General features: G+C 47.3%; 3 protein-coding genes across 3 annotated transcripts; all 3 read left to right on the top strand.

Annotated features, from left to right (window-relative positions):
• Positions 1-399: 399 nt before the first annotated feature.
• On the top strand, positions 400-5742 carry LOC123051782 (TVP38/TMEM64 family membrane protein slr0305). The gene is made up of 9 exons (XM_044474761.1): positions 400-956; positions 2342-2403; positions 2721-2775; positions 2898-2996; positions 3313-3399; positions 3878-3994; positions 4380-4472; positions 5219-5249; positions 5345-5742. The coding sequence occupies exons 1-9, from the start codon at positions 861-863 to the stop codon at positions 5518-5520; spliced, it is 816 nt and encodes a 271-aa protein (XP_044330696.1). The 5' UTR covers positions 400-860; the 3' UTR covers positions 5521-5742.
• Positions 5743-6470: 728 nt separating this feature from the next.
• LOC123055675 (protein trichome birefringence-like 11) lies at positions 6471-7960 on the top strand. The gene is made up of 3 exons (XM_044479585.1): positions 6471-7186; positions 7287-7679; positions 7750-7960. The coding sequence occupies exons 1-3, from the start codon at positions 6756-6758 to the stop codon at positions 7958-7960; spliced, it is 1035 nt and encodes a 344-aa protein (XP_044335520.1). The 5' UTR covers positions 6471-6755.
• On the top strand, positions 7905-8419 carry LOC123048848 (protein trichome birefringence-like 11). The gene has a single exon (XM_044471868.1). It carries the CDS (start codon positions 8036-8038, stop codon positions 8303-8305), a length of 270 nt encoding a protein of 89 aa, XP_044327803.1. The 5' UTR covers positions 7905-8035; the 3' UTR covers positions 8306-8419.
• Positions 8420-12808: the final 4389 nt, after the last annotated feature.

Genomic DNA, 12808 nt, shown 5'->3' with positions numbered 1-12808 from the left:
CTACGGACCTTCATGCAATTTTTGTCATTTTTGGTGTTCCTGGTACTGCCATGACATATGATGAATAGATCAGAAATTTTTCTAACAAAAATAATTTAGATTGCGACATGTCAACAGATCCTTTCCATAGTATATATAGAATAAATGCCAACCAAATGCGGCATCTTTCTTTAATTAATGGACAAGAAGCAGCTTTGGACGGAAAAATTCGGAGAAAGTGCAGCTTGCAAGGTTGTACGTAGTACAAGACGAAAAGTAGATATATATAGAGCTCATAAAAGAATACGGTTCAGTCTGGTCCCGCCCTCCCCAGCCGAAACCGGATCACACACCAATACACCATGGCACCGTGCCTCCCCGCGAAGTATTAAAAAAAAAAAGAGGGGAGAAGAGCACCGGATCGCACCGCCGCACACGCGTCACATCCGTCGGTGTGGTGGACGGCGAGGCCGGAGACGGTAGGTGGAAGCAAACGAGCGCCTTTCCCCCCTGCTCCCCCATCAGCGAGAAAAAAAAAAAGCTCCGAGGCAACAAGCCACGCCACGCAACGCAACGCGCGGGACGCGTGCTCGGCTCCCCAGATCTCCCCGCATCCGCATCCCTCCCTCCATCCCCCGCGAGCGAGCGCAGCGCACCAGGTGTCGGATGAGTTGACGCGGCGGGACGAGCGGAGGCGAGGCGAGGGCGAGGCAGCGCGGGAGGCTAAGGTGGGGCGGGAGGCAGATCTGGGGAATCTGGCAGGAGCGGCGGTGGGGCTGCGGGCGCGGGGGCGGGCGGGGGGCTGGGCGGACGGCGGGGACGAGGGCGGCGAGGGGGAGGACTGCAGGCTCAGGCCCTGGCGGCGGAGGCTGCTCGCGTCCATGGCGTTCTCGTGGCCCTCGGCCCTCCGCCTCGCCGTCGGCGCCGCCCTGCTCACGGCCGCCGGCGTCGCGCTCTTCACGCTCCCCGTCGAGAAGGTGCGCGCCTCATCCCCTCGCCATCGCCGACCTGATTCGGACCCTGCTACCGATGGTAGATGTGATGATGTTAGGGCTATACCGCTTGCAACGTGCGTGATGTAGTGTGGCGCGAGAAGAAGTCCTTTGTGTTGCCGAAATGTAGCTCTGTCCTGGCTCCTGATTAGACGTACTCCACCCATCGATTACACCTAGTCTCGTCACCGTTTTGTGGAAAGAGAATTTTTGGTATGACATTGTGTTATATGGCTGAAAGTTTCCTAGCAAATGCTGTCAGCGGCTGCTGGCACGCACTCAAAAGTTTAGATCGTTAGAAATGTAGGCTTGTACAGAGTAGACTGTTCATTGCATTCCAATATAGTATGATAGTGTCACCTAATCAGTGAAATTATTTGTAGGCAGAAATTATCTCATTAATGTAAATACTACTCCCTCTGTCCCCAAATATAAAACGTCTTATATTATGTGACGGAGGGAGTATTTTGCAAAGTATTTGACGATGTAACATGTGTTCTATCAAGGCTCTAAAAAATCTGTAACCGATGCTGTCTGTTCACCCATCTAGTAAGTATTGTATGCCAGAATTGGTAATTACATGTAAGTGGTAAGGCCGTTAGGGTGCATTTCTCGAGGACACTGGTATCTATTTGTTATAATCTATTCGAGTGCATCCTTCTCCAAATAATAGCAATATAGCATATAATTCGCATATGTTTATACACTTCTATAACAGTCTTTTTAATGTTTGCCTTTTCCATAGTGGAATTCATAGTGTAGTTTCAAAGCAGAGCCAGGATTATAATTTTCAATGTGAAACCATTTCCTTAGATACTTTTTCCCCATGTTTTAATTAGTTAGTTCTTCTAAATCTAGTACTAGTAGGCCACTTAATACGGCAGAACATTCTCATGTTATCACATTCGCCCTTTCAAAGAACTGTTTGCTTAGTCTTCATATTATCAGATATGATGGCATGTTGGTAGATGATATTGATATGGAGTTAGATTGGTAATTTGAGAGGAAAAATATGCAGGTTACTGGTCCTGTTGGCTTTCATACTTACATTTGATGATGTTAGCCTATGTTTATGGAATAAAGTTTTCTATTGTTTGAGATCTCTGTCAATCAAGCATCAGTGCTAGGCTTCAGATTTCACTTTCTCTAGAATTATTGAAACTAAATCTAATCTGTCTCTAAATTTTCCGTGTTAACATTTTTTATTGCGACTATAGTTCTAAACCTTTTTCTTCTTCTTTCGTTCTTTGTTTACCTTTCTACTAGATGCCACAGTTTAATGTTTGTCCTTAACACAACATACACGTTTTTGCTTCAAATACTTACTCTTCTCATTTTATTCATGATGAGTTTCGATATGACATTGACAGATTTTGAAGGATTTTCTTGTTTGGATCAAAGAGAACCTTGGTGCATGGGGTCCTTTGGTATTGTAAGTAATCTCTCCCCTTTGTTACATGATTGTATTGGCATAGTGAATTCAACTGAATACAATGTCCTCCACTCTTCTCTACCATGCTAACTACTTAGGCATTCCATTTTTCACACTCCTCACTCGTGACCACCTTCCTAGTGCCCTTTGAGTGGACCAGTTTTCCAGCACAACCCAAGGCCTACACCACACACCACACTTACGCACAAAAAGGAGGGTGGTTTACACAGCTGTTGCTCAAGATCAAAATTTCAGCTTCATATTTGAAAGAATATTTTGAGATATATTGTTCATAATTGGCGTGTTGTGCATTGCAGGGCCCTTGCTTACATCCCTTTGACGGTCTTAGCTGTTCCAGCCTCAATACTCACAGTAAGCACGAATTGATTTTTCTGTTAGCAGTCACTTCTGATGGAACTTCCGTTTGTTATGCTCTCCTCTTTATTTGACGTAGTATTAATTGGCTGATTGGTGTGCATTATCTGCTTGTTTAGCTTGGGGGTGGTTATCTATTTGGCCTGCCCGTTGGGTTTGTTGCTGATTCCATTGGAGCGACAATTGGCGCAACTGCTGCATTTTTGCTTGGTAGAACGGTAAGGAGGAACTTAATGCTCTTGTAATTTGAAAGTAAATTGCATGTTGTCACTGATAACAAATTCACTGCTCAAGAACCAGTCACCAATTAACGTAATTCCATCTTCCTGACAATGTTTTCTCATATATTGTGGGACCTAAATTATATGTTGCATTTTCTTCTTCTTTATCAACTGTAATTACGTAAGAAGATAATATGATAAAATACGTATAGATATGCTCCCCTGGTCTGTGGAGGCTTTAATTTCTGCCTCTTAGTTTCATCTTTAATGGTGCATTTAATGTTTATATCTTATAGTTCTATATGACTTGCAGATTGGAAGGCCGTATGTTCTCTCCAAATGCAAAGATTACCCCAAGTTTCAAGCAGTAGCTATAGCCATTCAAAGGTCTGGCTTCAAGGTAACTTCTTGCGGATTGGATGTTATAGCTCTGTGATGTGAAAAACACAATAACTGCCAAGTGTTCTGCAAATGTTTCAGTTCCACATGATTGTTAAAATTTCAAAAATTAAGACTATTGCTATGAGTAATGTCCAAAGGTGGTACTAGAAACCTGAGATTTCCGACATATAATTATCAAGGAAGCATATTTTCTTGTTTTTATGATTTTGTTGGAGTAATTTGCGTGATTTTGTGGTTTTTCGGTGCTGGTTCTTGCCCCACAATTTATGAATGCCCAAGGACTTATTTTTTTAGTTTTAACTCGTACGTGTATCAGTATATGCGGTTTTTTGGTGCTGCTTCTTACCCCCACAATTTTGCATTTTCTGTGACTGTTTCACAGTTTTAACTTGTCGTGTTTCAATATATGTTATTGGAATTCTCCTGCATATCACAATAAACCTAGTTATTTACGCTTTTCATATTTTTGTTCACAGATCGTGTTGCTACTACGGCTTGTACCTCTACTTCCATTTAACATGTTGAACTACCTGTTGTCTGTCACTCCTGTTGGCATTGTGGAATACATGCTGGCATCTTGGCTGGGAATGATGGTATGCTTCAAGTTCTTCTCTTCGTTATCTAATTTTGGTGCTGGCACATACTGGCTGGCCAGTTGACCTAATGAAACCTCATGTTGTAACCATCAGCAACCTTGTCTTTTGACCATGCATTCACCGTCAGGCTTTGTGTAATTTGCTGCTTCGTGCACTGTTGTACGAGTAGACATAATTATTTTCAGAAATCCGTGTTCGGTTCCACAGTTCCTTAATCAGCAATTCAGCATATCACTGTATTTCCACACGAAACATGGTCACATGTAACATGATACAAACATCTGCTAACTTGCAGGTTTTGTTACCTTTAACTAAAAGAGCTGATCTTAAACTATCAGGTGTTTGTGACCTTTGTTGCTAATCATATTTATTCTTTTGCCAGCCAATCACTCTCGCCTTGGTATATGTGGGAACAACATTAAAAGATCTATCAGATGTGACACATGGATGGAGTGAGATCTCGACTACCAGATGGGTGAGCAATTGAGTATTGTAGCATTTTCCTGTATTAATTTTTGGAGTAGGTATCATGTTTGTCATGAGTCCATAATTATTGTTGACGTTTCCTCTGTTGTATGGCTTGGGGTTCTTCCAGGTTCCTTTTCGATCATTCATGCTTGCCATGAACCATGTGACGTTTATTGTGCAGAATTTAGATAATTGAAAATCGTTCATAGCAATTTTGTAGTATACACTTTGTTTGCATTTGGGTTCTTTTCATATTTGGTCAGGCTTTTGCAAAAACTTAAGTTGCATGCATGAGCATGATCTATCAAGTTCCAGAGTTATTTTTAACGATGCAAATTTCGTCACAGTCCACAAGTACTCCCTCCGTCCCATAATACAAGAGCGTTTTTGACACTGCACTAGTGTAATAAACGCTCTTATATTAGGGGACGGAGGGAGTATGTTGTAGTGGCATATTGGTGTATGTATGGTAGGAAAATGTGCTTGGTATTTCCTGGTAGCACTAAAAAGCTGTCGTCTACATTTGATGTTTAGCTTAAGGTGAAATGTGGAAGAAAAATGCTAACATGTAATGTGATCAAGTAGGCAAAAGTGCCATATTTTTTCTCATAATTGACAGTAAAAGAAATGAACAGGTGGAGTCATATCTACCCCATCTCCAATTATATACATGTCCTTCAAGTTGTTTGACCGTTTTTAAAAGTAGGTGCCACTGTTATACACTGCTTTTAACGACTTCTTTGTTCTTCACAGGTTCTCATAATTTCTGGCTTTGCAATGTCCAGTAAGTGCCAGTTCCTCCGTTATTCTTTGTTGTCACTCTACTCCTGCTTACATTTGCAAGTATATGCTGATGATTTTCCTCGTGTCATGCTGCAGTTCTCTTGATTATATGCGTCACAAGAGTCGCAAAATCTGCTCTGGACAAGGCGCTGGCAGAGAATGGGGAGGCGGATCTAGGAGCCCCGCAGCTTCCGGTGGCGGCCTCTCCCTCGGACCTGCATCAACCTCTTGTAATCAGGATTGACACCTCGAATGAAGATCACGAGAAGTAAAACCTGTTGGTTACAACTTTACATGTACATTCTGTGGGATCTGTAGCGTTGTACTCCTTATATTAGTTCAGGTTTAAGGAAGACATGGGTGTTAAAAAGGTTAAAAAGGAAGGGAGAAAAAAAGAGGGGTATGCCAATGTGGAGATTGACTGATAGGTGATACTACAGTATACATTGTTTCCTTTTTGTTTTAATCCACGTGCTGCTACTTTTTATCGTTGATGCTGACACAATTGTAGTTGTACTTTCTTTATTGACGCGTTCAAGCTCCAGAGCTTGATTATCATCATCATCAATAGCTAAAAAGTATTCTACTCGTTCCTAGTTTCCTGCCCCCGATGAGGTATTTAGCTCATACAGGTGCGAACATTGTGGTGTGAATGGATGTAGCGGGACAGTGATAGCAGGTTTGGGTGAGGAAGTGCAGACTAGCGAGACGAACCTGAGTGATTTTGGACCAACTTCTTGTTCTTGCTTAAACACGAGACGAGGCTACTACAAGCATACCCTATATAACACCACGAAACATGACGATTGGCACTTTGGCAGCGGAATATTTTTTCAACCAGGAAAGCCAAAGACGGGGCTTGAGCATGTGCACGGCTTTGCGCCCACACCAGCTCTCTGCCTGGTGCAGGGTGGCCGATGAGAGCGGCCAGACTCCTGGCTATCGATATCGTCATATCTAGCACGCGGGCGCGACCGGCGTGGTGTGAGGGCCGGGCACGGCGAGGCCGGAGGCGCGGAGATGAGAGGCTCCATCGTGCCGTGCATGCCCTCCCGACCGGGCAGCGGATCTAGCTGCCGGCGGGGCTGGCATGTACTGTACTAGTTCGAGCATATCTCCTCTCTTCTGACATGTGCACACAAATGGCAGTGACACACAAATCCGAGGTATATATACACGCAACGGCGCAAATACTTCCAACCGCACCCCGCCATCGCTTCTTCGGGCTCTCCGGAGCCGGGGCACACCATGCCAAGTTCCCTCCACTACCAGCGCGTCGGTTCCTCCACTGAATCCAGGAGCAACCGAACAAAGCAACCGTTCTCTCTTCCTTCCTCACTTTGTTTCAGCGAAAGCAACCGTTCTCAAAACACAAGAAGAAACCAGAGCAGATTTTTCACGCCAGCAAGCGATCAAACCCAAGCGATCGATCCTCTGTGCTACTATTACGTGCCATGCCACGCAGATACGGCCAAGTCTCGAGCGGCAGCGGGGAGGAGAGCGCGTCATGGTCATGGAGATGGCGAGCGCGAGGAGGCGGGCGAGGCAGCTCAGCGGCGACCACGCCGTGCTCTGGAGCGCCTGCGTCCTCCTCTCCGCCGCCTCGCTGCTCCTCGCCGCCACCCTCTCCTCGGGCTTCGGGGCCGCCAGGCTCGCCGGGGAGGTCAGCGTGGTCGTCAGGGCACGCGCCGGCGCCGTCGTCTTGACGACGGACGGAGACGCCGCCGTCGACAACGCCCGCCGGTACTGCGGCCACGTTGATCACGACGGCATGTTAACCGACGGCGAGTGGGTGCGCGAGGAAGCGGGCGTGGCCCCCCTGTACGACTCGAGGGAGTGCCCTTTCGTCGACGTGGGGTTCCAGTGCCGGGAGAACGGCCGGCCGGACGACGGGTACGCCAGGTGGAGGTGGCGTCCGAGGCGCTGCGAGCTCCCGAGGTTTGCACCATGGCGGCATGGTTTCATGGATGGAACTGCACTTTTTTATTATTATCTGTTATTAGTTAACAACTTAACATTGCTCGTCGATCGCTTGCAGGTTCGACGCCGAGAAACTGCTGGAGGTGCTCCGGAACCGCCGGCTGGTGTTCGTCGGCGACTCGATCGGGCGCAACCAGTGGGAGTCGATGCTCTGCATGCTCTCCTCCGCCGTCGCCGACGCCGGGGCCTCGGTGCGCGAGGAGCACGGGAGCCCCATCACCAAGCACAAGGGCTTCCTCTCCTTCCGGTTCCTTCGCCACAACCTCACGGTGGAGCACTACCGGTCGCCGTACCTGGTCCGGCGCGGCGGCCGCCCCCGCCGCGCGCCCAGGCACGTCCGCTCCACGCTCCAGCTCCGCGCTATGGACTCCAGGGCGCACCTGTGGAAGGGCGCCGACGTGCTCGTCTTCAACTCCGGCCACTGGTGGAACCACGACCGGCTCCAGCAGCTGTATGTGTGTTTTATGGATCGCTTAAAATGGCTGCTCCTCGGGTTCCATGGCTTGACCTTGCTGTGCCAGGCATTGCTACTTCCAGGAAGGCAAGAGGCTGAGGCTGGACATGAGCGTGGAGGCGGCCTACCAGAGGGCCATGGACACAGTGCACGAATGGGTCCAGAAGGAGGTGGACGGCAGCAAGACCCTGGCCGTGTTCAGAACCTACTCGCCGGCGCACAATAGGCACGTCTCCTCTGCTGGTCTTGTGAATTTCAGCCATGATTTGCACAGATAAGTAGCAATTTGCTTGTTGCTTTGCAGGGGCACAAATGGCGGGAGCTGCGGCAAGGAGACGCTGCCGGAGCTGAACATGACCGGAATCTCGCTGGGCCGGTGGCCGGGAATGCTGCAGCCGGCGTTTGGGGGACCGGAATCGGCCGTGGTGAGGGACCTGCGTGTGATGAACGTGACGCTGATGACGGCGCACAGGAGGGACGGCCACCCGGCGGTGTACAATGTGGAGCCGTCGGCGAGGATGCTGGTGGGGCAGAGGGAGGACTGCAGCCACTGGTGCCTGCCCGGTGTGCCCGACGCGTGGAACGAGCTCCTCTACGCCATGGTTCTCGCCAGGCTTTCTTAGACGTTCTCTTGACTGACGTGTATGTACATTTACTTCGCATTTGGATTTTTTGTTTCTTTTCAAAAAGGAGTAATTATTCACCTAGAATTTACAAAGTAGTAATACATTAATAAGTTTGAAGCTACCATTGGCAACATCCTTGTTACTCCTATCCACTTGATGAAGGGGTGTATATTGTCGGGGCTGCATACTCACACCTCACACCAAAGCCCAACATCTAAAGTGGGAGACCTCAGCCAAGCCGAACTGCCGGGTCTGGGTCACACACTGGTCCAGCGCACTCTCAGTGTGCACCGCATGCGCGCGCTGCAGAGGCCGTCACCACCATATTCCACCAATTCATCTTCAGAGCAGGTAGTAATGCATCGACCCTGCCAGACCTGCCGTCGACGCCACCACCTCCCTACACGCGTTCATCATCACACATCCTTCACCCAACAGTTTATTGATTTCGAAGAAGGTAGTGTGGATTTTTTGATTTCCTAAAAGAGTTTTGGTTGAACATTTTTTTTCTCCGAAGAAGACAAAAAATATAATAAAGAATAAAATATGCTCCAGTGATTATGCTCCATACTGGGTAAAAATCTCATTGGTGTACACACCGTCGTGAACAACAATTGGTTCTTCGTTCGGTGTAGCGTAGACCATAAACGTGAAAAAATAATATCAAAGGAGAAGAGCTTTTGTCACTAAAAACCAAATCATTTCTACATAGGCAAATGGACCATAATAAAGCATACACTCTCACTCTTATTAGCATTCTGAATCTATTTGAAGTACCGTCCAACGAGTGATAAAAAATATTGGCAACACTTGTGCGTGGATAAAGATTGAACGCTATTTGGATGTTTGGCGCGCAAACTTGAACTAGAAAAAGTGGTGCTTGATTGTCTAGTCGTGAGTACAAATGCTACACTTCTTCTTTCCTTGGCAATTGCAACAATGATGTTATCTTTGGTTAATACAACTTCCCTCCGAAGATACTACACGGAGATTTTAACCTTTAGTGGAATTTTCGACTTTCAAATTTTCTTGTTATTATTACTGGGACCTCTGAACGTGTGAGCGATGGTAGACTGTGAATGACCCATATGTAGTGAGGTTCCAGCGAAACACATTTCATCCTTGTATTAGATTAATCTAATCAGGATAAAAGATTTTGCCATGACATAATACGGAGGCCAATCAAATCCCGTCCGAAAAAATATCCAACGAGGATGAATTGAGCACATGTGCAAGAGTGTCATTCTTATCGCGAACAATATGATACAAAGCTGAATATTGTTGTCGGAGGCTCGCATTGTGTAACGCCCACGATGCGGCTATATCTCCTACGTGTCGAGGCACGACTTAGAGGCATAACCGCATTGTAGGAATTGTCGCAAGAAGGGTCATCTTCACACAATCCCATGTAATGAACAAGAATGGGATAACGAGAGTTGGCTTACAATCGCCACTTCACACAATACATAAATTAATTCATACATCATCCAAAATCCACACATAGACCGACTACGGTCAAAACCAAATGAAAATAAGATAAACCCCAAATGCTATATCCCCGATCGTCCCAACTAGGCTCCACTACTGATCATCAGGAAACGAAACATAGTAACGACCACGTTCCTCGTCGAACTCCCACTTGAGCTCGGTTGCCTCCTCTGCACTGGTATCGTCGGCACCTGCAACTGTTTTGGTAGAATCTGTGAGTCACGAGGACTCAGCAATCTCACACCCGCGAGATCAAGACTATTTAAGCTTATAGGAAAGGATGGTGTAATGAGGTGGAGCTGCAGCAAGCACTAAGCATATATGGTGGCTAACAAACGCAAATGAGAGCGAGAAGAGAAGCAACGCAACGGTCGCGAAGCTAGAAAAGATCAAGAAGTGATCCTGAAACTACTTACGGTCATGCATAACTCAAACCGTGTTCACTTCCCGGACTCCGCCGAGAAGAGACCATCACGGCTACATACACAGTTGATGTATTTTAATTAAGTCAAATGTCAAGTTCTCTACAACCGGACATTAACAAATTCCCATCTGCCTCATAATCGCGGTCACGGCTTTCGAAAGATAATACTGTTGGAAATATGCCCTAGAGGCAATAATAAATGGTTATTATTATATTTATTTGTTCATGATAATTGTCTATTGTTCATGCTATAATTGTGTTATCCGGAAATCGTAATACATGTGTGAATACATAGACCACAACGTGTCCCTAGTAAGCCTCTAGTTGACTAGCTTGTTGATCAACAGATAGTCATGGTTTCCTGACTATGGACATTGGATGTCATTGATAACGGGATCACATCATTAGGAGAATGATGTGATGGACAAGACCCAATCTTAAGCATAGCACAAAAGATCGTGTAGTTCGTTTGCTAGAGCTTTTCCAATGTCAAGTATCATTTCCTTAGACCATGAGATCGTGCAACTCCTGGATACCGTAGGAGTGCTTTGGGTGTACCAAACGTCACAACGTAACTGGGTGACTATAAAGGTGCACTACGGGTATCTCCGAAAGTGTCTGTTGAGTTGGCACGGATCGAGACTGGGATTTGTCACTCCGTATGACGGAGAGGTATCTCTGGGCCCACTCGGTAATGCATCATCATAACGAGCTCAATGTGACTAAGGAGTTAGCCACAGGATCATGCATTACGGTACGAGTAAAGTGACTTGCCGGTAACGAGATTGAACAAGGTATTGGGATACCGACGATCGAATCTCGGGCAAGTAACGTACCGATTGACAAAGGGAATTGTATACGGGATTGATTGAATCCTCGACATCGTGGTTCATCCGATGAGATCATCGTGGAACATGTGGGAGCCAACTTGGGTATCCAGATCCCGCTGTTGGTTATTGACCGGAGAGGCGTCTCGGTCATGTCTGCATGTCTCCCGAACCCGTAGGGTCTACACACTTAAGGTTCGGTGACGCTAGGGTTGTAGAGATATTAGTATGCGGAAACCCGAAAGTTGTTCGGAGTCCCGGATGAGATCCCGGACGTCACGAGGAGTTCCGGAATGGTCCGGAGGTGAAGAATTATATATAGGAAGTCCAGTTTCGGCCACCGGGAAAGTTTCGGGGGTTATCGGTATTGTACCGGGACCACCGGAAGGGTCCCGGGGGTCCACCGGGTGGGTCCACCTATCCCGGAGGGCCCCATGGGCTGAAGTGGGAGGGGAACCAGCCCCTAGTGGGCTGGTGCGCCCCCCATGGGCCTCCCCCTGCGCCTAGGGTTGGAAACCCTAGGGGTGGGGGGCGCCCCACGTGACTTGGGGGGGGGGGAAGTTTCCCTCCCCCTTGGCCGCCCCCCCATAGATGGGATCCCAGGGCCGGCCCCCCCCAGGGGGCCTATATAAAGGGGGGGAGGGAGGGCTTCTGTACCCTAGCCCCTGGCGCCTCCCTCTCCCTCCCGTGACACCTCTCTCTCCCGCTTGTGCTTGGCGAAGCCCTGCCGGGATTCCCGCTACTTCCACCACCACGCCGTCGTGCTGCTGGATCTCCATCAACCTCTCCTTCCCCCTTGCTGGATCAAGAAGGAGGAGACGTCGCTGCTCCGTACGTGTGTTGAAAGCGGAGGTGCCGTCCGTTCGGCGCTCGGTCATCGGTGATTTGGATCACGACGAGTACGACTCCATCAACCCCGTTCACTTGAACGCTTCCGCTCTCGATCTACTAGGGTATGTAGATGCACTCCTTCCCTCTCGTTGCTAGTAGACTCCATAGATGGATCTTGGTGATGCGTAGAAAATTTTAAAATTCTGCTACGATCTCCAACAGTGGCATCATGAGCCAGGCCTATGCGTAGTTACTATGCACGAGTAGAACACAAAGCAGTTGTGGGCGTAGATGTTGTCAATTTTTCTTGCCACTACTAGTCTTATCTTGTTTCGGCGGTATTGTGGGATGAAGCGGCCCGGACCGACCTTACACGTACGCTTACGTGAGACAGGTTCCACCGACTGACATGCACTAGTTGCATAAGGTGGCTAGCGGGTGTCTGTCTCTCCCACTTTAGTCGGAACGGATTCGATGAAAAGGTTCCTTATGAAGGGTAAATAGAAATTGGCATATCACGTTGTGGTTTTACGTAGGTAAGAAACGTTCTTGCTAGAAACCTATAGAAGCCACGTAAAAACTTGCAACAACAATTAGAGGACGTCTAACTTGTTTTTGCAGCATGTGCCTTGTGATGTGATATGGCCAAAAGGATGTGATGAATGAGATATATGTGATGTATGAGATTGATCATATTCTTGTAATAGGAATCACGACTTGCATGTCGATGAGTATGACAACCGGCAGGAGCCATAGGAGTTGTCTTTATTTTTTGTATGACCTGCGTGTCATTGAATAACGCCATGTAAATTACTTTACTTTATTGCTAAACGCGTTAGCCATAGAAGTAGAAGTAATCGTTGGCGTGACAACTTCATGAAGACACGATGATGGAGATCATGGTGTCATGCCGGTGACGAAGATGATCAT

Source organism: Triticum aestivum, chromosome 2D (genome assembly GCF_018294505.1).
Source record: "Triticum aestivum cultivar Chinese Spring chromosome 2D, IWGSC CS RefSeq v2.1, whole genome shotgun sequence".
In the NCBI taxonomy this organism is placed as follows: domain Eukaryota; kingdom Viridiplantae; phylum Streptophyta; class Magnoliopsida; order Poales; family Poaceae; genus Triticum; species Triticum aestivum.
Note: the sequence above shows the minus strand (reverse complement) of the source record. Positions and strands in the feature narration are given on the sequence as shown.